Raw genomic sequence first — 27,407 nt, 5'->3', positions numbered from 1 at the left:
CAACCAACAGGAAGCACCTAAGTCCCTTTGTGGCAGAAGGCTTGGGCCACCCCTGTCCTTAGCTGTTCCAACTGGCTGGCTCCGGCAGCTCTCCATCCAGCACACTGGCTTTTGTGGATCCAGCCCCACATAGGAAAGGCACCCAGAGTTCCCCCAGAAAAGCCGTAAGAGTGACAGTCTCTGAGCTGTCTTCACCCACTCTTACACCCCAGTTCCTCACTGAGAAACTAACCAGCACAAAGCAATGGTCAGTAGCAGCCTTGGTGCCCAGGGATGTGGTCTCAGAGCTGGGATGGCCGAAGCCCAGCACAGGGTGTGACCAGTGTGAAATGAGTTATTTCAGGACACAGAGAAAACACGCCCCTGTAGCAGTCAGGGAATCATGTCGTAGGTCCCAGAAGCCAAACAAGAGGTTGGTGTGTGTGTGTGGGGGGGGAGGGGTTGTTGGGTTAATCGGATATGGCGCCTTTCCCGTCTCAGGACTGTTGATTCCAGTTCACACTCAGGGTTGTGGGATTGGCTGGCCCAGAGAGGCGGAGAATGGATTTGGGGCCTTTCCATAGAGAACGTGCTGGCTCTGATCCGACCCCAGGGAAGGGGGCTGGCTGGCTGGCTCAGGGGTACAGGAATGGGATAAGGGGCTTTACCCTACTGGGGCACTGGCTCCAATCTAGCACCAGGGTTGCGGGCTAGCTGGCTCATGAAGGTGGGGAACAAGGTATGGGGCCTTTTCTCTCTGGGCCAGGAAGGAAAGGAGTGTGTAAATGAATTTACCTCTCCCCCCTGCATCCTAGCCAAGGAGCATCCGAGTGTGTCTTTGCTTTACACTGGGTGTCTGTGAAGCTCCTCGAAGTATTTAGGGCTGATTCTGCTCTCCCCCCAGTTTACAGATTCCCTTGGCTTCTATGGAGTCACTCCTGACTCTCACCAGTGCGAGAGGAGATTCATACCGGTAGCGTAGAGCAGGGGTTCTCAAACTTTTCTTTTCTCGGACCACTTGAAAATTGCTGAGGGACTCAGCCGACCACTTAATGATTTTTCCAAAAGTCATTTTTACCATTAGCTAACTATTGTAAAGCTAACCCTCTTGCATACATATTATCTGCACACATCGTGCAGTCTTAAGATGCTAAACAAATCTGTGAGTCAACTAGAAATAGTCATGCTCTCCTTGTAAATATTAATACTGTCCTTTCCAATATCTGCAAAGATTGTAAGAGGCATTCACTCAGGCTTATACAATTTCTCTGCCATGTCCATTCTAAATTTGATTTATATTTTACACACATAGAAGAGTAACAATAAGTAATAAAGCGACACAAACAGCAAAACTAACCCGCAAACAAGCAAGTGACAACACTGAGAATACGAAGGGAAGCGAAACATCCAGTGGTTGGTTTGGGGGATTTTAAATGAGTGTTTAGGACCCATGCGGTTCAAGTGCAACTGAGCCCTGGAGAAACAGGCAAAGTTCAAGTTTTCCTGGTTTAACATTGTGCGCGTGTGTCACCAACTCAAAAACCATTTTTACAAGCCCTGGGGCACATAAACACATGGCTTGGAGTTTGCAGACAGATCCCTGCTTCAAAGAGCTTGCAAATAAGGTCTTTATCCTACAAAACACCTGGCAGGACCCCAACCAAATCGAGTACTGATGGGGCCTCAAGAGTCAATGGACGCACTCTGAGGCTTAAAGCACGGGTGGGCAAACTTTTTCGGCCAAGAGCCACATCTGGGTGGGGAAATTCTATGCGGGGCAGGAGGCTGGGGTGCGGGAGGGAGTGTGGGGTGTGGGAGAGGATTAGGGGTGCAGGAACAGGCTCGGGGCAAGGGATTGGGGCAGAGGAGGTGTGTGGGGTGTATGAGGGTGCTCAGGGAAGGGGGTTGGGGTGCAGGAAGGGTGCGGCAGGGAGCTCAGGGCAGGGGGTTAGGGTGCAGGAGGGGTGTGGGTGCAGCAGGGGGCTCATAGCACGGGATTGGGGTGCAGGAGGGGTGCAGAGTGCAGGAGGGAGTTCAGGGCAGGGGTGCAGGAGGGGTGCAGACTGTGGGAGGGAACTCATGGCAGGGAGTTGGGGTGCAGGGTGCAGGAGGGGTTTGGGCTTCAGCCCGGCGCCACTTACATAAAGCGGCTCCGGGGTGGCAGTGGCACGCACCGGGGCCAGGGCAGGCTCTGGGAAGCGGCCGGAACCGTGTCGCTGAGTGGCCCCCGGTGTGGGGGTGGAGGGCTGGGCGCAGGCCTCCACATGCTGCCCTTGCCACAACTCCAGATACCTCGCCTGAAGCTCCCATTGGCCACGGTTCCCCGTTCGGGACAAATGGGAGCTGCAGGGGGCGGTGCCTGGAGGCAAGACCAACCCACGGAGCCCTCTGTCCCCCTGCCGCCCTGCCTATTAGCTGTTCCCCTGCAGCTGCTGAAGCTCCCAGCAGGCTCCCACTGCAGGCAGGTGTGAGGCTTTTTAATTTTCAGGGCAGAGGAAGCTGGGCCGGGGGGACACGCAGCCTGGTCACAGCAGCTTCTGGGTTGGCTGCGGAGTGGTGGGCAGCCTCTCCGCAGGGGGCTGGGGGGAGATGGGCAGGCACCCCCTGGGCTGGCCCCAGGGGGTTGCTGGGGGGGAGTGCGGGCCGGGGGGGTTACTCAAGGACCGAGCCAGCCATACTCAGCCCACCATGGTGTCTCCCCCAGGACCTGTGCTCCCCCTCCAGCCAGGAGAAACCAGCTGCAGACCCCTTTAGTGCTGGGCAGGGGGACAAACAAAAGGACGTGGCTCCTTTAAGAAAAGTTTGCCCCTGTGTCTGATGAGTGAACTTGGGCTGGGGCCAGCAGCTCGCCCCCTCCCCGGGCTCTGTCCAGCCAGTCGGGTGCGCCAGGTGTAGTGTAGTAAATTGCTCTGCACAGAAATGTGCTACTTACCGGGTACTGAGCCGTACCTCTGCTGAAGCCACTGCCCTTCACCCTGCCCTTCTTAGCCGTAAGATTCTGCGGACGGCTTTTGACAGGGGTTAAAAAGTTGCCAAGGGGACGAATTGGAACAGGGGGGTGGCCAGGGTCTGAGCAGGGGCGGAAACTGACTGGTCAGAGGGGTCAAGCAGCTGGAGGCAGCATGAGGAGAGGGGCTAAAGGGAAAATCAGGGATGGGGGGAGGAGCCCGAGTTAAGCCCAGGAGCGAGGTGCTGGCAGAGGGTGTCAGAGGGCAAAACCCGGCACAGGCAGGGGCACAGGGGGCAGCAGTTATCCCAGTGGGACTGAGACACCAGGGCTTGCAAAATAGTTTCTTGGGGGGGGCGAGAGGTTTTTTTATTTCCCCTCTCCCAGGCAGAACCTCTCAGCATCGGCTTCCCAGGACTGGGTTCTCAAAGGCACAGGGCTGGGTTCGTAAAGGCACAGGCATCCCCATGCCTAGTCAATACATCTCCTCTTTGTCTGATGTAACCTACTGAGGCTCTGTCTACACTGCAAATTTCAAAGGGCTGTCCCGGGTGCCAGTGCTCCTGGGAATCCACCTCGACGAGGGGATTAGGTCCGAGCACTGGGAGCCGAGCCTGTCCACACTAGCGCTTTAAAGCACTCAAACATGCTGCGCTCCGCGAGGGGGAGGGGGTGATTTTTCACGCCCCTGAGCCAGCAACGTAGAGCTCTTTAACTTGCCAGTGTAGATAATCCCTGAGACTGAATTCAGGGAAACATGGTACAGATATCCCCTCAGAAACAAAGAATCCCTTATCACTGTATCTGAATGCATCGAGTCTCATAGCAGTGTCCCAAGTTGTCTTATCTGCTGCTGGGATTCGATGAATTTTTCATTCTAATTTTTTCTTCTCATTTTTAGAGCAGATGTTTATTCTGTTCAATCATCTGACTTCCACTCTGACTGAATTTCTGGCCTAGTGTGAAAACTTTGTTTTGAGTCAATCCACCAGTGCTGTAAGTATTGGTGGTCAGACCAATAGTCCACCTAATCTAGTATCCTGCCTTGTGACAGTGGCCAATGCCAGGTGCTTCTAAGGGAATGCTCAGATCAGTCAAGAACTCATTGAACCATCCCATTGTCCACTCCCAGCATCTGGCAGTCAAGGGACGGTTTAGGGACATGCAGAGACCGGGCCTGCATCCCTGATTATCTTGGCTAATAGCTAATCGACTTATCCTGAGGGACTGATCGAACTCTTTGTTCAACCCATTCATAGCTTTTCCTTTCAAAATATAATGAACACACATCTACAACCCCAACATACCTTTACAACCACAAGAATTCTAAAATCATGAGTTAGTCACGCTCGCGTCAAGAAATTTTAAGGAATAAATTATCTTTTTTTGTGCCTCTTTGTTCCTGAGCCTGTAGGGTGCAGTAAGGCAGTTCCAATGCCTTGAGCCTGAACACCTGAATGAATCTTATTCTACCCTCATACTGCCAAACATTTCATTCACCTAAGGCCATATCTACAGTTTCAGTGTGGGTTAACTCAAGTTATTTCACCATAGAGTCACTACAGTTACTATGTCACTTGTGTGCCGGCCTCCTGGACTCCCTGCCTCAGCAGTCAGGGTACTCACCAGAAGCACTTGTGTAGCTTCAGAGTGAGGTGCACCATGAATAGATATCCCACTGTCCACCCATTGTATTTTGGGAAGCTTTGGTTTGGCAGCGTATGGTGGGTACCAAACAGGTCAGAAAGGGGTGGTTGTGGCCATGGGTTCAAACTTTTTATAATGCATTGTTAACCATCCACTAATTTTATATTTATGCCATACATAAATGTATACATAATGTTTACACCTTTTTTTCTAAACCCACTAACCTGCCTCGCCCTCCTCACTGTCTGCCATCTCACACAGAATCATGGAACTTGCATGGCTCTGCACTATCGTCATGAGCGTTTTCACCCAAAGGTGTGTGCTCCTTTAGTATTTGCAGATCAGCCAACATACATGTGGGGTATGACATTATACTCTACATTCTTTATGAAAATATGCTTATGATATGGATATAACAGAGCTAATATATACCTTATGCAAGATTGATGTGGGGTATTATCGCAAAACTTAAGACCTATTGACTGTGTTTAGCCAACCTGTATGCATGTAACGTTTGTATCTGAGGCTAGAAATATTGAGCATGTCTCTGTATTTAAAATGTGCTCTGTTGGATGAGGCCAGACAATGTTAGCGCCTTACTGAAGGAATGCACAAACACATAAAGATTATCCCAGGAACTGTGCCTCTGAATAATGGGGACTACTTGACCAAGATCAGATACCTCTATACAGTGGGTGCTGTTTGACCCAGGTCACAGCAAAAGAGCCTCCCAGAAAGTGGGGGGAAGAAAGAAAAGGTGGACAATGAGAGCCTACAAGAACAACCAGAAACACCTCAGGTACAAAGACGGAACAGTGAGAAATGATTGACCTAGCAATCTGGATGATGGGAAGACAGACGCTTCAGCTCAGCTCAGCATACTGAGAATGAGAAGGATCTGACATTATCAACCAATGAAGAATAATCCAGGTGTGTCTAATATATCTTGTATCCCCATTATGCAGACATAGGCCTTTTTCTCACTGCTAATAAAACTAATGAAAACAACACAAGTCCTGAAAATATAGGAAATATAGGAATGTTGGCTTGGTTCTCTCTACTCCAAAAAATGCGTTCGGTATCAAGTGTTTGTCTCATGGGTATTTTGAGAATGGCGACTAAGCATCTTATCATGCAGAGAAAGTGTCAATTCAGATTTTGTGGGTAATAAACATGTAAATAAGGCTGCAATACTGGCCATAAACCATAGTGGATTTGATTTCAGTCAAATTCATTTAAATCACTAGTCATGAAGACTCGATGTAATCATGGTTTTCTGGATAAAAGTGCATTCCTGTTGGTTGTTGTAGCCTTCGTACATATTCTTCACAACTCAGAGTTCGATCCAGTGGTGTGCTATAATTTGTTCTGCTTGTGCAGATACTCTTTCTATTTCAGATCCCTGATGTAAACTAGCCAAACTGCCTGTCTGAACCTGGGCCTGGGTGATTTCAGTCAGTTGGCGAATTGGGTTATTTTTCTTCATGAGTTTGTACAGATGTGTCCGACTGACCCATAAAGAAACGTGAAAGTTTAGAATATTACCGGTATCCAGTGTGTTAGTTCTTTTACCCTCACGGCCTGGGAAGCAATAGGGAAAGGTGGGGGGGTTTCACATAGTTATATTACACATACATTGCTCTCCTGCTGCTTCTGGCCACAAAATCTCCTCCAAGCCAGTGGCCCTGGAGCGAGGGGGAGACTCACCGGCGCAGCGGCTCCCAGGGAAGGAGCCCGCCAGGGCACAGAGCACCTCCTCCTGGCCAGACCGGGCTCCCCGCCGGCAGCGGCCGCCCCGGGGAGCGATCTCACAGAGCCCGCCCGGCTCGACACCTGCCCCCGGGGCACGTTCCGACGCGGGGCAGAATCCGCCCCTCGGCCTGCGGCGCCCCCGGGAGCCCCAGCAACGGGCCGCGGGGGGGCGGGGGCGGGTGTGAGAGGCGCCGGCTGGGGGAGGGGCCGGAGGGAATCAGGCTGATCCCGGCACCTGCCCGGACCGAAGCTGGAGAAGGCGGAAGCGCCCCCGGGGCACGCTGGGAGATGGAGTTCCTGACTCACACACTAGCGGAAGTGACGTTCGATCGGGGAGGACGAGCCGGGCTCGTGCGCGGCCATTGGCGCCTCTCCCAAGGCGGGGAAGCACTTTCTGCCCCTCGAGCTCTGCGCATGCGCATATGGGCGGAAGTCGTGCGTGCGCAGAGGCAGAGCTCACCCGCTGCTGCGGGACCGGGCTGAGCGGCAGGGTCTGTGCCGGGGCGATCTTCATTAACCCCCCCGTGCCCGGCCCGCGCCCTGCTCCCGCTGGGGCCGCCCCGGGCCCTGCCCGCCCCGCTGCCGAGCTGCCGCCTCCAGGTACCGGAGCGAGCCCCGGGGGCGGGGCGGTGACGCTGCCCCAGTGTCCGCGGGGACCCGGCATCGGGCGGCGCCGGGACCTGCTCCCGGGGGGGGGCCGCGCCCGAGGGGGCTCGGAGCTGCTGTCCCAGCTGGAGCCCAGCGCCCCCCGGCGGGGTCTGGACGGGGCAGCGGGTTAAGGGGCGAGGCTGGGAGACCCCGACCCCGCGGGGCCGGGCTGGGGGGCCGCTCTCTGCCGGCAGCAGGGCCCGGGCAGGCCCGGGAGGGGACGGGGGCAGCGAGCGGCCCCCCCCCCGGAGGGGGCCCGGCCCCAGGCTCGGCCAGGAGCTCGTTCCTCCGCGGGGCCGCGTCCTGCCGCACCTGGGAGACGCCTCGGGGCTGCCCAGCCCCAGGGGAGCCGCAGCCAGGCCCTGCCCCGCGCCGCCGGGACCCGGGGGGGCTCCTGTGGGGGGGGGACCGGGGGGGGCTTGAACGGTCCCTGTGCAGCCTCAGGAAACCCCCGGGGGAGAAGAGGGGGGGCGGGAGGTGAGTGAATTGGGTCCTTTCCCTGCTGGTGCCTCTCACACCCTGATACAAATTCTCTCCAGTTCTTCCCCTTCTCTCAAATGTCAATTTAACATCTCCGGTGTGGGGGATTTTCCCACCCATTTTATCTGCAGCGATTTGTCCTCCTTTAGGTGAGAAATTGTTCCCTGAGTCGGTCCCCAAAATATGGCCGCCCCTGGAGTGGGGATGGGATGAGACGCCTCTTCTCTGCCAGGGTGGGGGAAGCGAGGAGCAAGTGTCCCCCGTGGAGACTGCCCAGGCCCCGGTTTCCCAATCCCACTTGCTGGCCCCAAACTGTCAACACAGTTGCCCCCAGCCATCTGTTGACCCTCACCTGCCCATCCCCCACTGCTGCCCCCTTCCCTCACCCAGGAAGCCTTCCAGCTCCTCCTCTGCTCTCTTAAATCGCCTCCTCAAAGGCGTCCCTGCTGCCCCTGTGAATGGTGGCAGACGGGGAACCATCACTTTCTGTTTATGTATTGCACAGTCATATAAAATCCAGTCAAACAGTCCCCCTTTTCCAACTAGTTATTTCATATAATATAAAATTCCCTCTGACCTTGGGTTTTTTTCTCATGTTATCAATTACTTAGTTTGTGACACGTATTCTTTGCAGATCTCAAAGATTGTTATGAAATACCCTAAACATTTGCCCCACTTTTTCTCTAGTTGTCCATTTCTAATTGAATATGCCCTGAGATTTTCTAAGTATTTTATAATTAAGGGAGACAGGGAAAATCTCAGATTTACACCTTTTCTCAGATTCTTCAACATGGAAATAAAATGTTTGCAACTGTTACCCATTTCCTCTCGATTCATTTTTCAAATATTGATGTGAAATACACTCAGATTTTACCTCCTTTCAACAACTGATATAAAATCCCTCTGATTTTCCACTTTCCTCTCTCTAATTTGCAAAATGGCAAAACGGGAGGAGGGGGGTCCCAGGCAAAGGGCATGGCAGAGGCTCTGGGGACTGCTACTAAATTTGTGCCCCGAGTCCTTCTCCTAGATGTGGGGGTGAGGGAGGTGGGAAGGGGGTTAGCACTGCTACACAATGACCTCTTCCACAGCACTCTGGACTCATCCTTTCTGAAATCTGGTTTCATTGAGACCATTGTTAATCCAGAGTCACTGTATGGAAAGACAAGGAGTGACTCCAGATAAACAGTGGGGCAAATGAGATTAGCAAGTCTCCCTGTAAGGAGGTGCTCTCATTAGCTGCTTTCGCTAGAGAGCTAAAGGAGGGAAGACTGCTCAAAGTCTCTGTCCCTCACTCCTAAGGATATTGGGGTGCAGCTTCCCGGGTCAGACGCTACAGCCTCCATTGTGAACCGGGAGACCAGGTTTAGCACCTGCTCCTACCCTAGCGGGGCTTCTGTGCTGGGAAGTGACTTTAATTAAAGCATCTTCTCTGCCCGACCCAGGTGCTGACTTTCTCCAGCTGGTACTAGCCCCTTGGGGCAGACCTGGGCTCTGTTAATACAAATTCTGAGCCACAAACTTCAGGTAACTGAAAGATCTCAGGGAAAGTGCTGCGGACTGGCTAGAAAGTGACTCTGCACAAACAGCCCCTCCTCATTTCTCCTCCCATTAGCAATTGCCAGGAGAAAATGCAGCCGTGGGATTGCAAAGAATCCAGGAATGGGACTTTCCTAGCCAGAGAGGCAGGGAGAGAGGACAGGGGAAGGAGAGACTGAAAGGGGCAGTGGTAGAAATGAGTGGGAAGAGAGATTTCCAGCTCTAGTCAACCCAGACACATGTGTTGCAGCATCCCTGGGCAGAATCATTTGTTCCAGTGAACAAGAAAACGATCAGACAGAGGAAAAGCCAGTTCCTGACTCCATATTCACCCTGCTCAGTTGTGGCTGCCATGAGGTCCATGTCCGAGGGAATCCCCCAGAGTGACTCCTTTGGTTCTGCTCTTTTCTAGCATTGTGTTCAGAGACTTTGTTATGGGGTGAGGGGAGGGAGAAGGGAGGTTAAAAATGTCTCTGTGGGCTTAGCCTGGCAGGAGGGGCCAGGTCTACACTGTAATAAAGAGATCAACCATTTTTCCAGCATGGCAGAATCTAGGCTATCTGTCTGCAAGGAAAGGGCCCTGGGGGAATTCTGATGTGAAATTAACTAAAGCCTGTTCTGAAGCCCCCACAATTACGCTTCTCACCCTCCCAGGCTGCAGAACGACGTCCATCCTCCACCTCAGCTCCTCCCATCCTCCCATGGGACGGGGAAGAGAAATGGCTGCAGTGGAGCCAGCTCAGGTAGGGATTATTGGGGAGTTTTGGGTGGGTTCCTTCTGGAGGGAGGGGGACAGCAAATACACCAGAGACGGGAAGGTTTGCGCAATCTGGTTTGGAGGTTGGTCCGGGGCAGGAAATCCATAAGGTGGAGAAAGGGAGGAGGACACGGGGTGGCAAACCTGCTGGGAATTATTTAATAAGTGGCCTAGATTCTGGGACCAGACCCATGAGGTTGGGAGGTGGAAATGCTCTAATTTGTTGAACAGAAAATAACCCACCTACATGAGACTACGAAACCTAACCAGACTCATAGTGCGGGAGCCTGACCCGACTAAGCAGCGGGTGCCATGAGATATGAAGGGGGCACCCACCAGTCAGGATTAGGGGAGATACCCCTCCCTTCATATCCCGCTCCTCGCACTGAGGAGCGTGTTGGACTTCCTACCAGGGAGCTGTCCCTGGACCCTGTTAGGGGCTCCATTTCCTTTATCAGTCTGTGGCTAGTAGGTGTGTGATGGATCTGCTGGGAGAGAGGAGGGGCTCTCTCTTCATCCCTTCACCCTGGTGGTTCCAGGATGCTCTGAGCGAGGTGGGGGTGGGACTCTGGCCGTGATCCACCCAGAGCTTCCATTTGATTGGCTCTTCTCCCACACAAATAGTGGGGCAGCAGGTACTGAGTGTTGGACTTTTGCTCTCTCAGGGGCCGGTGACCTTCGCGGAGGTGGCTGTGTATTTCACCAGGGAAGAGTGGGCTCTGCTGCACCCTGCTCAGACAGCTCTCTACAGAGATGTCATGCAGGAGAACTATAAGAATGTGACCTCACTGGGTAAGGATTCCCGTTCCCTCAGTTCTTGGAAGGGGAAATGAAGAGATACGGTTCATGCCACCCCCCAATGGCATCTCTGCTCTGTCCGGTTTCAGCATCACCCCAATATGCCAGTCACACACACACACACGACCAGAGACCTTCCCCTGCTGAAGAACACTTTGGGAACAGAGCACAGGAGCAGTATCGCACAGTGTCAGATATCTCTTTTTGCTCAAGTAAAACTGGGGCTTAGGTCCAGCATAACCAACAGAAGCTTCCTACCCCCAGCCTTCTCGGAAACCCTGAGCCTACTCCACCCGGACCAGAATGTGCTTGGTGTGTAACAAGCAGGCTGCTGGAGTCAGAACTGCTGGTCCAGGACTACTTATCACACACACACTCAGTGCGTCCTTGAATGCTGGCTGGGGGTATCCACACAGGGGAGTTCCAACAGCAGAACATTGAATCTCACCCAGGATTACAGATGACACAAATCCTCACTCGTCTGGATTGCACTGCAGTGTGTGAAAATGGCTTATGGTGGTAGTGAAACTTCCTGAGACATGGAGAGTCTTGCTTCTCCATCCGCACGTGTGATAGCCACAACCTCTCTTCTCTGCAGGCTCCTTGGATTTTTTATTATCTCATTGTCACATGACCCCGATTCTTATCTTTCACATTCTGCTTTTCTAGACTAATTAGCATCTGTTGCTCCTGAATTATAGCTTCTAATTTCCCAGTGTTCTCCACACCCAGGGATTTTCCTACTCCCTCCCGTTACACTGGGCTCACTAGATTCCCTAGTACATAAGAGCGGCCACACTGGGTCAGACCAAAGGTCCATGTAGCCCAGTGTCCTGTCTTTCGAGAGAGGCCATGATTTTATAGACTTCTCTCATATCCCCCTTTCGTCTCTTTTGTAAGCTGAAAAGGCCCAGTCTTTTTCATCTCTCCTCATACGGAAGTTCTTCCATACTCCTAATCATATTTTTTCCCTTTTCTGAACCTCTTCCAGTTCCAGTCTATCTTTTTTGAGATGTGGCAACCACATTTGCATGCAATATTCAAGATGTGGGCGTACCATGGATTTATAGAGAAGCAATATGATATTTTCTGTCTTCTTATCCATCCCTTTCTTAATGATTCCCAACATTCTGTTTGCTTTTTGACTGCCTCTGCACCTTGAGTGAACGTTTTCAGAGAACTCTCCACAAGGACTCCAAGATCCCACTCTTGAGTGGAAACAGCTAATTTATACCCTATCATTTTATATGTATAGTTGGGATTATGTTTTCCAATGGGCTGCAATACGTGCTATCCTGACATCTAGTACTGCTGAGCTCCTGCATTCAGTAATATCCCTACCCTTCCTGTTCCCTTTCTCCACTGAACCCCACCAGCCCATGTTTACTGTTCCCGGCTTCCCCAGGACTGACTCATTGTCTCTGGACTTTTCTCTCAGCAAGAAGCAATGCCAGGGAGACTTGCCCTCTGTCTGGAGTCTTCTATTTCTGGAACATGGATTTACTTTCTCTGTTTTCGGAGACTCTTTGAAATTGAGTGTCTGTGTCTGTGACGTTAACCACAGTACAATCTGGACTGTTGAACAGCTGTTTCCCCTCAGTTCCCCAACCTGCGGTGTCTTTTACACTGCTTTACTGTGAGAACAGCCACTCCTGGGCAGTTAACACGCAGTCTCCAGCATGTAACTCGCTCCCAGCTTCACAGTATTGACTGCTGCTAGGCAGCGACGCTCAAATTACAGTACAGCACAGGAGAACCTCAGAAAATTCTCTGCTCCCAGACTTTCCCCCAGAAATGTGCATCTTGCATTGTCCAGCACACTGCTGAACAATGCGAACTCATACAAAGTCTGTCATTTCATCAGTGGAAAATGACATGCACCAGCCTCGTTATTCCAGATGGAGTTTCCAACCCCCTTTAATCCAAACACACTGGTTAGATAAAACAATAAAACCAAATTCTTAACTACTGAAAAAAAAAGATTCTAAGTGACTACAGGTAATGAGACCTAAAAGTCAGAATTGTTTAGAAAAGAAATATAAGATAAAACACAAACTAACATCTAACTTAACAAGCTAAAACGGATTCAAAGCAAATGTTTCTCTCACCATATGTTGAGACAGACTGGTGGCTGTCCTTTCAGCCAGGACTCCCCTAACCCGCCCCTGCCGCCCAAGTACACTTCTTCAGGAGTTGTCATGAATGGAGGGAAAGGGAGAGAGTCTCAAGCATTTTTCTCACTTCTTTTTATAGTTCAGTCCTTTGTACTAGAAACAAATTCCGTTCTCAGCTGAGTGTTGCTGACAGGCTGTCTGTTGTCGATATGAGCTTCAAGTGGTCCCTTTGAAGGAATGTAAATGTCTTCTTCACACTTTCCCACTTCGGGAGAATAGCTATTTGACCAGCTGTTTGCCTTGCTGCCTCTCAGGGAACTGGTCTGTGGGTGTTCCCCAAAATTATAACTTTTCAGTAATATCATACATTAAATCTCATATCTTTACTCACAGTGTTCCTCCACATTTTAACAGGAGGATAATATCCAGTAGATTATGTGATTTCAAATGATATCTCACAAGCCATACTATGTTCCAAATTGATCATAATTTTCCAGAAGAGTGAACATAGGGGTACAGACTGACACAATGTCCGTCTGGATATGTTCCCAGCCGATATGTGGGCATTTGGCATCTTAAAGGACCTAGGGAGCTGGTCCTGGGAATTCACTGGTTTACTTAGTGTGACACTATGTGGAATTGTGAGACTCTTTATATTATTAGTATTTTATTAATACCAATATGATAAAATTGCAATGAATCATGCTAGATGTGCCATGTAAGCTGTCAGTGAAAATATTATGATTTTCCAAGTATGATGATTTTGTTTCTCTTTGTATCACCTTTGTATTGTGAGATATAGAGATGTAGGGTATATTTGTATTTCCAGACTTGTGTAGTGTTTCTGGGTGACACCCCCAGACATATTGGCGTCAGCACTGCCAAGCCTGTTCGATGGCCCATCCAGGGTCATCAGCTGTACAATGAGCCCATGAAAAGGACCAAGGGGATACACCTATTGAGTCAGCAAGACATGCAGGGGTGCGCCTGTGTACTGAGAACTCCAAGGCTTTTCCATGCCATATGCTGTGAAACTCTTGTTTGGAGCACAGGAAGTACAAGCCACATGGCAAAAGGCATATAAAGGGTAGCTGCATCATCTCCCTTTAGTCTTCAATCCCTCTTCCTACCTCTGGAGCAACTTCTCTACAAACTGAAGCCTTGAACAAAGGACTGAATGACCCATCCAAGCTGTGGATGTGTTCCAGATGGACTTTCAAGCCACTAACTCACCAGTACTGCTAAGAACCTGATATACAGATTTCAGAATGTACCTGACTGCTTTCCCATTTCGCTTCTTTCTGTCTTTCTTTTGTTGAAACCTTTAGTTTAGATGCCAAAGGATTGGCTGGCAGCATGGTATTTTAGGTAAGATCAAAATCTATCGTGACCTGGTACTGATGCTAACCCCTTGGGATCAGAAGAACATTTTGTTTGTGAGCAGAGTTTTTAAATAACCTCTGACTGCAGTGGACCTAGATGCGGACTGGGAGTCAGAGAACTGCAATACAATAAAGAGGGCTGTGTGATTTCTTTTTTCAGCTTCTCGGTAACCAGTGTGGGTGATGAGAAGCAGTTTGTGACTGGTTGGTGAGTTTAACTTCAGTGTTAACCACCAGTTTGGGGAGGATATGCTATCCCTTTTTCAGCCTGCCCTGACCTTGGCCTTTTCAGTGAGGGACTGCCCCAGGCACACCAGCTCACACTAAGCACTGAAGTTAATAGAATGTTTTTTAATAGAATGTTTGTCATAAAAAAAACAAAGTCTTGTGACATGAACTGAAGACATTTGTTTTCTTTCATCTGAGCAGGGTTTCCAATTTCCAAACCTGATGTGATCTCCCAGCTGGAACAAGGGGAAGAGCCATGGGTCCCAGAGGAAAGAGAGATCCTGAGAGCTCCCTGCACAGGTGAGGAAACATTAAGCCAACTCAGAATCTATAAGTGCCTGAAGGAACCATCTGGGATGCCCTACAAAGTCTTGGGAGGTCTCTCAATTCATTATTATCTCTAGCAGGGGTCATATCCTCAGGGTAAATATAGCTCATGGCTTCCTATAGATCCTAGCAGACACCAGGCAGAAGTTTCCTCCCTTCCCCCTGTGAATTTGGATGGGATGTGAAGGCTGAATTGATCCCCCTCCTCTCTCCTATTTGGTGGAAGAGTTTGGGGGAGTTCAGGACCTGATTTTTATTTGACCTCTCTCCAGCACTTGTTTTCGTTTGGTCTTCCCCTTTCCATCCCTGTTTGAGGTTTCTATCTCTATCACAGCAGGTGATGCAATGCTTTGTGAGAAAGAGGAGCAGAATTCTCAGCAGGAAAATGTTGAACAAGTGGATAAACACAGAGAATTATCGCAAAGATGGAAAAGGAGCGTGTCCAGGAGTCATGAGCAGGGAAAACCCTTTGCGATTCATCACAGACCGGAAGGAGAGCAGGGAAACCAGCCATTGGAGAAAATGGGTAAATTTATTTCCTGTCGGGGAACTCAGCAGGGCCTCAAGGAAACCACAACTCAGCAGGAAATCCTGAGGAGAAGGAGGAAAAATACATGCAGTGAGTGTGGGAAAAGCTTCACTTGCAGCTCAGCCCTTTCTAATCATCAGAGAATCCACACAGGGGAGAGGCCCGACGAATGCAGTGAGTCTGGGAAAAGCTTCACTTGCAGCTCAGCCCTTTCTAATCATCAGAGAATCCACACCGGGGAGAGGTCTAATGAATGCAGTGAGTGTAGGAAAAGCTTTAGTAGCAGCTCAGCCCTTTCTACTCATCAGAGAATACACACAGGGGAGAGGCCCTATGAATGCCATGAGTGTGGAAAAAGCTTCACTCAAAAATCAGTCCTTTCAAATCATCAGAAAATCCACATAGGTGAGAGGCCCTACGAATGCAGTGAGTGTGGAGAATGCTTCACCAGGAGCTCAGACCGTTCTGTACATCAGAGAATCCACACAGGGGAGAGGCCCTATGAATGCCATGAGTGTGGGAAAAGCTTCACTAGGAGCTCAGCCCTTTCTACTCATCAGAGAATCCACACAGAGGAAAGGCCCTACAAATGCAGTAAGTGTGAGAAAACCTTCATTTGGAGCTCAGCACTTTCTAATCATCAGAGAAGCCACACAGGGGAGAGGCCCTACAAATGCAGTGAGTGTGGGAAAAGCTTCATTCGAAGACCAGGCCTTTCTAAACATCAGAGAATCCACACAGGGGAGAGGCCCTATGAATGCAGTGAGTGTGGGAAAAGATTCATTGAAAGATCAGGCCTTTTTCAGCATCAGAGAATCCACACAGGGGAGAGGCCCTACGAATGCAGTGAGTGTGGGAAATGCTTCACTCAAAGATCAGCCCTTTTTCAGCATCAGAAAATCCACACCGGGGAGAGGCTCTACGAATGCAGTGAGTGTGGGAAAAGCTTCATTCAGAGATCAGCCCTTTTTCGCCATCAGAGAATCCACACAGGGGATAGGCCCTACGAATGCAGTGAGTGTGGGAAAAGCTTCACTCAAAGAGCACACCTTTTCCAGCATCAGAGAATCCACACACGGGAGAGGCTCTGCCATAAATATAAAGGGAAGGGTAAACACCTTTAAAATGCCTCCCTGCTGGAGGAAAAGACCTTTCAGCTGTAAAGGATTAAGAAGCTAGGATTACCTCGCTGGCACCTGACCAAAATGAGCAATGAGGAGAAAAGATACTTTCAAAGCTGCATGGGGGGAGAAACAAAGGCTCTCTCTGTGTGATGCTTTTGCCGGGAACAGAAAAGGAATGGAGTCTTAGAACTTAGTAAGTAATCTAGCTAGATATGCGTTAGATTCTGTTTTGTTGAAATGGCTGATAAAATAAGCTGTGCTGAATGGAATGTAGATTCCTGTTTTTGTGTCTTTTTGTAACTTAAGGTTTTGCCTAGAGGGATTCTCTATGTTTTGAATCTGATTACCCTGTAATTTTACAGAGGTGATTCTTTTACTTTTTTCCTTCAATTAAAATTCTTCTTTTAAGAACCTGCTTGCTTTTTCATTGTTCTTAAGATCCAAGGTTTGGGTCTGTGTTCACCTATGCAAATTGGTGAGGATTTTTATCAAGCCTTCCCCAGGAAAGGGGGTGTAGGGTTTGGGGAGCATTTTTGGGGGAAAGATGTTTCCAAGCGGGCTCTTTCCCTGTTATATATTTATTAGACACTGGGTGGTGGCAGCAATAAAGTCCAAAGGCAAAAGGTAAACTAGTTTGTACGCTGGGGAAGTTTTAACCTAAGCTGGTAAAAATAAGCTTTGGGGGTTTTCATGCAGGTCCCCACATATGTACCCTAGAGTTCACAGCAGAGAAGGAACCTTGACAGGCCCTAGCAATGCCGTGAGTGTGGGAAAAGCTTGACTCAAAGATCAGAACTTTCTAATCATCTCTAGCAGCTCAGCCCTTTCTAGTCATCAGAGAATTCACACAAAGGAGAGGCCCTACGAATGCAGTGAGTGTGGGAATTCCTTTTCTTGGCACTCAGCCCATGTTAGCCATCAGAGAATCTGCAAGGGAGATCAACACCATAAAAACCTCTAGGGCTATCAGTACTTTTTTTCTTTAATACTTTTCCTGATTCCTACATAGTAACTTGGAATGCTGTTTGAACTGTTTGCTGCACCGTTATCCCTCAGCTTATCCAGATGAGTGCCCATTTTTGCCTTTTGCAGTTCGCCCTCTTGAGGTGGACCTATTTGTCCTTTTTATTGTCCCATGAGTAATTTGAGTGTGCGCTTCCTATCAGGAAGCGGGGAGCATCACATTTATAGCATTCCTCCTATTGCAAAGTTATTTTTAGTCACCAATGATACAGATTGTATCATTGCCAGTTGTTCTCATGTTGCTCTGGGTTTTGCTGAAGAGCAGTTCTATTGGGAACTTTTCAAATGATATGTAAATGAAGAGAAGCAGGGGCTGGAAAAAAAAAGTGTCATTTCGGACCCTCCTCCCCATTATTTAGATCCTAATATACTGAAAATGTTGAAAATAACATAACTGACTCTTGAGACAGCGCTGAGTGAAGTATGTTTGAATGGATCAGAGGAGAATGTGCTGGGAGAATCTCTTGTCCTGATTCTGAATAATCAGATGTCACCTGCTCTGGAATTTTACTTGACACTTTCACTGTCATGTATTCTCTCTCTGTGCTGTGGGTTTCTATCTGTCCTGAGGGCTGTTTGCTCACCCAATTGGATATTAGTTTAGTTTGATATGATGGCGCTCAGATCTATTAGAGAATTTCAGACAAATGGCCATTTGCTAAAGTGGTCATTCCACTTTGGTCATAACCAAAAAACAGCAGTGATCTTAAAATTTCCACTCGGAAATAGTAAACAACAGCAGAACCTCATCTAACTGAAGGAAGTACATATGATCACTGTGTAGTTCAATTGTTGAAGTCAATATTGTCTCAGATGATCTGGGGAGAGAATTCCACCATAAGTGATTTTGAACTAGGCAGAATGGCCATGTATTTGGTTCCCAAATCATGTGTAACCCAGGCCCTACAAAAGATCTCTCCTAGTTCATTTTATGTGATGAGGAATCCTGCCCTTCCTGACGCAGATGTCGAGGAAATAGAAGTGGGTTTTTTTGTTGAATTTATCCTTTGTATGTGCTAAAATGTGTATAAAATCAGTGTTGACAATCTAATAGCTGCAGAAAAATGGCTATTTTTGAATAGAATCTCCAGCTCTGGTAACTTACGGAGATTCTGATCCTGCCCTGTATCCAGGCCTTGCCTGAAACTGTGCCACCAAGTTAAAGAAAAGCTGGGCATGTCTTGGGGAGCCATTCCTCACTAACACTGTTGATATTTTGAGTGGTTTTGTAAAGGATTTGGAAAGAACTGGGTTGAAAAGAGTACACACTCAGTTCTTGATTTCTACTCCAGTAAAGGAAGCTATGGTGGCCAGGATAATTGTTTATACAAGCCCACTTACTCGTTTAGTGTCACTGATTACCATTCCAAAGGATACCAGGGTTAGATTGAGAACGATCATCCTTCACCATTTTGATCCAATGCTTCATAGGACGTCCCTTCTCTGTGGATCCCACCCTGGCTACCTGATTGGGTACCAAGGACTTTGAGGCGGTGGAAATGATGACAAGCAGCGAGGCAATGAATGTGTCGGGCTCCAGTTTCAGACGTCAGGATCCACCCGTGTTGAGTCCTGAGTCGGTGGTTTTGTGCCTGACACTGTGACTGCACCTAGAGCTGATGCTGGCGCAGCTGCCCAGTGTAGCTGCACTGCTGTAGGACTGCCTTTACAGATGCTCTTAGCCAAGGGGAGAGATCTCTGCTCTGGACTGTATTAGTCCAGCCCCGCAAGCGGCGGCGACTGTCTTGGCAGGAGAAACTCTCCTCTTGATGTCACGCTATCTGCACGGGGGGCTGGGGCTCTGTAAGTACGTTGCTCAGTGGTGTGGACTTTTCACACCCCTGAGCAATATAGTTTGACTCATAGACTTTAAGGTCAGCAGGGACCATTATGATCATGTAGTCTGACCTCCTGCACAACGCAGGCCACAGAATCTCACCCACCCATTCCTGTAATAAACCTCTTATCTATTTCTGAGCTGTTGAAGTCCTCAAATCGTGGTTTAAAGACTTCAAGGTACGGAGAATCCTCCAGCAAGTTATACCGATAAATGTCTTTAGTGTAGACCAGACAGTTTTCTGTTGTGTTTTATGCATTTACATCACTTCTCCTCTACCTCCTCCTACTTTGAAAGATTAAAAGGTGAGAAAAGAGGTATTTTTCCTCATGATGCAAACCTTCCCACAAAGGAGACCTCTTCCACCAACGCACATGGCAGAAGATCCTGAGATATATGAACTCCCAGAAGTGGTTGGGACCTACGTTGGGAGAAACGACAACTTGAGCCAAGGTTCAGTTGTTGGGAATGAGTTTTCTTTTAATCCCAACATACGACAAGAATTGGTGATCTTTGAATATGTTATTGTTACCAATGAAAATGAAATTATAGGTGACGTAATTGGTAAAAGAGTAAGAGACTAATTGTGTGATAATCTGAATGATTTTGGAATACTGAAAGTCGTCTTGTTTTTTGTTTAGTTGTACAGGAAGTGATGGGTAGTCCTGAAAAGTTAATTTGATTTAATTTACACCCTCTAGGGTAAGAATTTCTGGTAGAAAAGCTTGCTCCAAAGGTTGGGGTGGGAGAATGTGTGTGAGAGAGAGTGTATAAGAGAATATTGGACTAGTATATTTTTTAATTTTTTGTATTTCAAATAGAACTTATTTTGCTTAGCCTCAAAATCAATTTCTATTAAAAGGAAAACTACTTGAGACAAGTTGTGTAAGTTTTTGCCCACTTACACTGTAAGGGTCACTGACTTCCCCACTTCTCTAATGTGCAACAGAGAGGCATCACATCTGTCATAGGACGTGTCCAGCAGGTAGGAAAACCGCCATCATCAACCATCAATACGAAGGAAAAGGCTGAACTCCATTGCCTTTCATATGAAAAAGCCATCTAAAGCTGGTCTACGCTGAAAAGCTATGTTGACATAGCCCCATCTCTCAGGGGTGTGAAAAAGTGTTAGGTTGTCAGAAGAATACTTCCAGTGTTTGAAGTGTAGAGATTGATCCCCTATGGGAAGCAAGTCAGGACATCAATTCCAATTTTGACCTATCTCCCTGTATGTGAGTAAGCTACTAGTATGGAGGGCTGAGCCAGCTGTCTGATCACCTGGTCCCTCAACTGTAGCGACAGCTCCTAGTACCCATCAATCCAAAGACTGAGAGAAATGGAGAGTTCCAACCATTGTCATTTTAGTATCTTATTGTTCCTTTCTCTATTTTTTGTGCTGGCCTTTCTGTTCTATCAGAGTGGGACAGTATAGCGCAGTGCATGCGTGACAAAAGCTCATTGGTGCCAATTGGCAAAGGAGTCACTGTTATTTACAAGCAAGTCCTGTCTCAGACCTGACAAACTCACCACATCGAATACACTGATTTTATGACATTTATCCAGGAAGCATAGCAGTGAGATCTCTACTGAAAGCTTGTAAATCATTGTCAGGGGATCTTCTGCTGTGGGTCGCTCTCCCTCTCTCCTGTTGAAGCTGCTCCAGTTTGGTTAAATCATTGGAACTGGGAATTTGCACCCTGATCTCCCAGGTGGGTGCCCTGACCACCAGCCTGCAGCATCACTCCCGGGTGCAATTAATGTTTAATGATTTATGCAAAGTGGAACAGTGCCAGCAGGGGCAATTGAGACTGCCCCACCCAGGGCACCCAACTGGGATGTAGGAGACCTGGGTGCCCCTCACTACTCCTATCAGATAGAAATGGGATTTGAAGTAGGGTCTCCCACTTGCTGACTCAGTGCTCAAACCACTGAGCTCGGGCATAGAACAAGGGTTCCACCTCTGGTGGAGTAAGGTGAGCAAGGCTGACCAGGCTTAGGCGCCCAACTGACGACAACCAAGAGGAAGCACCTAAGTCCCTTTGTGGCAGAAGGCTTGGGCCACCCGTCCTGAGCTGTTCCGACTGGCTGACTCCGGCAGCTCTCCATCCAGCACACTGGCTTTTGTGGATCCAGCCCCTCATAAGAAAGGCACCCAGGGCTCCCCCAGAAAAGCCCTAAGGGTGACGGTCTCTGAGCGCTCTTCACCCACTTCTGCACCCCAGTTCCTCACTGAGACACTAACCGGCACAAAGCAATGGTCAGTACCAGCCTTGGTGCCCAGCGATGCGGTCTCAGAGCTGGGATGGCCAAAGCCCAGCACAGGGTGTGACCAGTGTGAAATGAACTATTTCAGGACACAGAGAAAACACGCCCCTGTGGCAGTCAGGGAATCATGTTGTAGGTCCCAGAAGCCAAACAAGAGGTTGGTGTGTGTGTGTGTTGGGGGGGGGGTGTTGTTGGGTTAATCGGATATGGGGCCTTTCCCGTCTCGGGAGTGTTGACTCCAGTTCACCCTCAGGGTTGGGGGACTGGCTGGCCCAGAGGGGCGGGGAATGGATTTGGGGCCTTTCCATAGAGAGCGTGCTGGCTCTGATCCGACCCCAGAGAAGGGGGCTGGCTGGCTCAGGGGTTCAGAAATGGGATAAGGGGCTTTACCCTACTGGGGCACTGGCTCCAATCCAGCACCAGGGTTGCGGGCTAGCTGGCTCATGAAGGTGGGGAACAAGGTATGAGGCCTTTTCTCTCTGGGCCAGGAAGGAAAGGAGTGTGTAAATGAATTTACCTCTCCCCCCTGCACCCAGCCAAGGAGCATCCTAGTGTGTCTTTGCTTTACACTGGGTGTCTGTGAAGCTCCTCAAAGTATTTAGGGCTGAATTCTGCTCTCCCCCCAGTTTACAGATTCCCTTGGCTTCTATGGAGTCACTCCTGACTCTCACCAGTGCGAGAGGAGATTCATACCTTTACCGTAGAGCAGGGGTTTTAAAACTTTTCTTTCCGCGGACCACTTGAAAATTGCTGAGGGACTCAGCCGACCACTTAATGATCTTTCCAAAAGTCGTTTGTACCATTTGCTAACTATTGTAAAGCTAACCCTCTTGCATACATATTATTTGCACACATCGCGCAGTCTTAAGATGCTAAACAGATCTGTGCGTCAACTAGAAATAGTCATGCTCTCCTTGTAAATATTAATACTGTCCTTTCCAGTATCTGCAAAGATTGTAAGAGGCATTCACTCAGGCTTATACAATTTCTCTGCCATGTCCACTCTAAAGTTGATTTATATTTTACACACATAGAAGAGTAACAATAAGTAATAAAGCGACACAAACAGCAAAACAAACCCACATACAAACAAGTGACAACACTGAGAATATGAAGGGAAGCAAAACATCCAGTGGTTGGTTTGGGGGATTTTAAATGAGTGTTGAGGACCCACGCAGTGCAAGTGCAACAGAACCCTGGAGAAACAGGCAAAGTTCAAGTTCTCCTGTTTTCACATTGTGCGCGTGTGTCACCAACTCAATAACCATTTTTACAAGCCCTGGGGCACATAAACACATGGCTTGGAGTTTGCAGACAGATCCCTGCTTCAGAGAGCTTACAAATAAGGTCTTTATCCTACACAACACCTAGCAGGACACCAACCAAATCCAGTGCTGATGGCGACTCAAGAGTCAATGGAAGTACTCTGAGGCTTAAAGCAGGGGTGGGCAAACTTTCTGGGCCAAAGGCCACATCTGCCTGGGGAAATTCTATGCGGGGCAGGAGGCTGGGGTGCGGAAGGGAGTGTGGGGTGTGGGAGAGGATTAGGGGTGCAGGAACAGGCTCGGGGCAAGGGATTGGGGCAGAGGAGGTGTGTGGGGTGTATGAGGGTGCTCAGGGCAGGGGGTTAGGATGCAGGAGGGGTGTGGGTGCAGCAGGGGGCTCATACCAGGGGATTGGGGTGCAGGGGTGAGGAATGCAGGAGGAGGCTCAGGGCAGGGGTGCAGGAGGGGTGCGGACTGCAGGAGGGAACTCAGGGCAGGGAGTTGGGGTGCAGGAGGGGTGCAGCAGGAGGCTCAGGGCAGGGGGTTGGGGTGCGGAGTGCGGAGGGGTGCAGACTGTGGGAGGGAACTCATGGCAGGGAGTTGGGGTGCAGGAGGGGTTTGGGCTTCGGCCCGGTGCCACTTACGTAAAGAGGCTCAAGGGTGGCAGCGGTGCACACCGGGGCCAGGGCAGGCTCCCTGCCAGCCTGCCCTGGCCCCACACTGCTCTGGGAAGCGGCCGGAACCGCGTCCCTGAGTGGCCCCTTCTGGGGGGTTGGAGGGGAGGGCACAGGACTCCACATGCTGCCCTTGCCACAACTCCAGATACCTCGCCTGAAGCTCCCATTGGCCACGGTTCCCCGTTCGGGACAAATGGGAGCTGCAGAGGGCGGTGCCTGGAGGCAAGAGCAACCCACGGAGCCCTCTGTCCCCCTGCCGCCCTGCCTATTAGCTGTTCCCCTGCAGCTGCTGAAGCTCCCAGCAGGCTCCCACTGCAGGCAGGTGTGAGGCTTTTTAATTTTCAGGGCAGAGGAAGCTGGGCCAGGGGGACACGCAGCCTGGTCATGGCAGCTTCTGGGTTGGCTGCGCAGGGGTGGGGCAGATGGGGTGGGCAGCCTCTCCGCAGGGCGCTGGGGGAAGATGGGCAGGCAGCTTCTGGGCTGGCCCCAGGGGGCTGCTGGGGGGGAGTACGGGCCAGGGGGGTTACTCAAGGACTGAGCCAACCATCCTCCTGAGACATCCTGAGCAGGGGGCGGAAACTGACTGGTCAGGGGGGTCAAGCAGCTGGAGGCAGCATTAGGAGAGGAGCTAATGGGAAAATCAGGGATGGGGGGAGGAGGCAGAGTTAAGCCCAGGAGCGAGGCACTGGCAGAGGGTGTCAGAGGGCAAAACCCGGCATAGGCAGGGGCACAGGGGGCAGCAGTTACCCCAGTGGGACTGAGACACCAGGGCTTGCAAAATAGTTTCTTGTGGGGGGGCAAGAGGCTTTTTTATTTCCCCTCTCCCAGGCAGAACCTCTCAGCATCGGCTTCCCAGGACTGGGTTCTCAAAGGCACAGGGCTGGGTTCGTAAAGACACAGGCATCCCCATGCCTAGACAATACATCTCCTCTTTGTCTGATGTAACCTACTGAGGCTCCGTCTACACTCCAAATTTCAAAGCCCTGTCGCGGGTGCCAGTGCTCCTGGTAATCCACCTCGACGAGGGGATTAGGTCTGAGCACTGGGCGCCGAGCCTGTCCACACTAGCGCTTTAAAGCACTCAAACATGCTGCACTCCGCGAGGGGGAGGGGGTGATTTTTCACACCCCTGAGCCAGCAACGTAGAGCTCTTTAACTTGCCAGTGTAGATAATCCCTGAGACCGAATTCAGGGAAACATGGTACAGATATCCCCTCAGAAACAAAGAATCACTTCTCACTGTATTTGAATGCATCGAATCACATAACAGTGTCCCAAGTTGTCTTATCTACTGCTGGGATTCCCTGAATTTTTCATTCTAATTTTTTCTTCTCATTTTTAGAGCAGATGTTTATTCTGTTCAATCATCTGACTTCCACTCTGACTGAATTTCTGACCTAGTCTCAAAACTTTGTTTTGAGTCAATCCACCAGTGCTGTAAGTATTGGTGGTCAGACCAATAGTCCACCTAATCTAGTATCCTGCCTTGTGACAGTGGCCAATGCCAGGTGCTTCTAAGGGAATGCTCAGACCAGTCAAGCACTCATTGAACCATCCCATTGTCCACTCCCAGCATCTGGCAGTCAAAGGACGGTTTAGGGACATGCAGAGAACGGGCCTGCATCCCTGATTATCTTGGCTAATAGCCAATCGACTTATCCTGAGGGACTGATCGAACTCTTTGTTCAACCCATTCATAGCTTTGCCTTTCAAAATATAATGAACACACATCTACAACCCCAACATACCTTTACAACCACAAGAATTCTAAAATCATGAGTTAGTCACGCTCGCGTCAAGAAATTTTAAGGAATAAATTATCTTTTTTTGTGCCTCTTTGTTCCTGAGCCTGTAGGGTGCAGTAAGGCAGTTCCAATGCCTTGAGCCTGAACACCTGAATCTTAGTCTACCCTCATACTGCCAAACATTTCATACACCTAAGGCCATATCTACAGTTTCAGTGTGGGTTAACTCAAGTTATTTCACCATAGAGTCACTACGGTTACTATGTTACTTGTGTGCCGGCCTCCTGGACTCCCTGCCTCAGCAGTCAGGGTACTCACCAGAAGCACTTGTGTAGCTTCAGAGTGAGGTGCACCATGAATAGATATCCCACTGTCCACCCACTGTAATTTGGGAAGCTTTGGTTTGGCAGCGTATGGTGGGTACCAAACAGGTCAGACAGGGGTGGTTGTGGCCATGGGTTCAAACTTCTTATAATGCATTGTTAACCATCCACTAATTTTATATGTATCCCATACATAAACATATACATAATGTTTACACCTTTTTTTCTAAACCCACTAACCTGCCTGGCCCTCCTCACTGTCTGCCATCTCACACAGAATCATGGAACTTGCATGGCCCTGCACTATCGTCATGAGCGTTTTCACCCAAAGGTGTGTGCTCCTTTAGTATTTGCAGATCAGCCAACATACATGTGGGGTATGACATTATACTCTACATTCTTTATGAAAATATGCTTATGATATGGATATAACAGAGCTAATATATACCTTATGCAAGATTGATGTGGGGTATTATCGCTAAACTTAAGACCTATTGACTGTGTTTAGCCAACCTGTATGCATGTAATGTTTGTATCTGAGGCTAGAAATATTGAGCATGTCTCTGAATTTAAATTGTGCTCTGTTGGATGAGGCCAGACAATGTTAGCGCCTTACTGAAGGAATGCACAAACACATAAAGATTATCCCAGGAACTGTGCCTCTGAACAATGGGGACTACTTGACCAAGACCTCTATACAGTGGGTGCCGTTTGATCCAGGTCACAGCAAAAGAGCCTTCCAGAAAGTGGGGGGAAGAAAGAAAAGGTGGACAATGAGAGCCTACAAGAAGAACCAGAAACACCTCAGGTACAAAGACTGAACAGTGAGAAATGATTGACCCAGCAATCTGGATGATGGGAAGACAGACGCTTCAGCTCAGCTCAGCATACTGAGAAAGAGAAGGATCTGACATTATCAACCAATGAAGAATAATCCAGGTGTGTCTAATATATCTTGTGTCCCCATAATGCAGACATAGGCCTTTTTCTCACTGCTAATAAAACTAATGAAAACAACACAAGTCCTGAAAATATAGGAAATATAGGAATGTTGGCTTGGTTCTCTCTACTCCAAAAAACGTGTTCGGTATCAAGTGTTTGTCTCATGGGTATTTTGAGAATGGCGACTAAGCATCTTGCCATGCAGAGAAAGTGTCAATTCAGATTTTGTGGGTAATAAACGTGTAAATAAGGCTGCGATACTGGCCATAAACCATGGTGGATTTGATTTCAGTCAAATTGATTTAAATCACTAGTCATGAAGACTCGATGTAATCATGGTTTTCTGGATAAAAGTGCATTCCTGTTGGTTGTTGTAGCCTTCGTACATATTCTTCACAACTCAGAGTTCGATCCAGTGGTGTGCTATAATTTGTTCTGCTTGTGCAGATACTCTTTCTATTTCAGATCCCTGATGTAAACTAGCCAAACTGCCTGTCTGAACCTGGGCCTGGGTGATTTCAGTCAGTTGGCGAATTGGGTTATTTTTCTTCATGAGTTTGTACAGATGTGTCCGACTGACCCATAAAGAAACGTGAAAGTTTAGAATATTACCGGTATCCAGTGTGTTAGTTCTTTTACCCTCACGGCCTGGGAAGCAATAGGGAAAGGTGGGGGGGTTCACATAGTTATATTACACATACATTGCTCTCCTGCTGCTTCTGGCCACAAAATCTCCTCCAAGCCAGTGGCCCTGGAGCGAGGGGGAGACTCACCGGCGCAGCGGCTCCCGGGGAAGGAGCCCGCCAGGGCACAGAGCACCTCCTCCTGGCCAGACCGGGCTCCCCGCCGGCAGCGGCCGCCCCGGGGAGCGATCTCACGGAGCCCGCCCGGCTCGACACCTGCCCCCGGGGCACGTTCCGACGCGGGGCAGAATCCGCCCCTCGGCCTGCGGCGCCCCCGGGAGCCCCAGCAACGGGCCGCGGGGGGCGGGTGTGAGAGGCGCCGGGTGGGGGAGGGGCCGGAGGGTATCTACGGCGGGAAGGGCGGAGAGAATCAGGCTGATCCCGGCACCTGCCCGG

General features: G+C 49.4%; 1 protein-coding gene and 1 long non-coding RNA gene across 2 annotated transcripts in view; one reads left to right on the top strand and one right to left on the bottom strand.

Annotated features, from left to right (window-relative positions):
* The first annotated feature begins 6,799 nt into the window (after positions 1 to 6,799).
* The window catches only part of LOC144274583 (uncharacterized), a 33,959-nt gene continuing 13,351 nt past the window's right edge, over positions 6,800 to 27,407 (top strand). The window contains exons 1-7 of the mRNA XM_077833490.1: positions 6,800 to 6,925; positions 9,647 to 9,735; positions 10,415 to 10,541; positions 14,473 to 14,571; positions 14,933 to 16,237; positions 17,073 to 17,176; positions 25,753 to 25,763. Of these exons, the coding sequence (XP_077689616.1) occupies positions 9,694 to 9,735; positions 10,415 to 10,541; positions 14,473 to 14,571; positions 14,933 to 16,237; positions 17,073 to 17,176; positions 25,753 to 25,763 (1,688 nt within the window). The 5' untranslated portion in view covers positions 6,800 to 6,925; positions 9,647 to 9,693. The remainder of the gene's footprint in view (positions 6,926 to 9,646; positions 9,736 to 10,414; positions 10,542 to 14,472; positions 14,572 to 14,932; positions 16,238 to 17,072; positions 17,177 to 25,752; positions 25,764 to 27,407) is intronic.
* LOC144274633 (uncharacterized) lies at positions 12,436 to 27,306 on the bottom strand. The gene is made up of 2 exons (XR_013347906.1): positions 27,102 to 27,306; positions 12,436 to 15,189 (listed from the first exon to the last, which is right to left on the bottom strand). It is a non-coding gene; the product is annotated as an uncharacterized LOC144274633 (long non-coding RNA).

The sequence above is a fragment of the Eretmochelys imbricata genome, chromosome 14 (assembly GCF_965152235.1).
Source record: "Eretmochelys imbricata isolate rEreImb1 chromosome 14, rEreImb1.hap1, whole genome shotgun sequence".
Classification (NCBI taxonomy): Eukaryota; Metazoa; Chordata; order Testudines; family Cheloniidae; genus Eretmochelys; species Eretmochelys imbricata.
The sequence above is the reverse complement of the archived record's forward strand: the minus strand, read 5'-3'. Positions and strand labels throughout refer to the sequence as shown.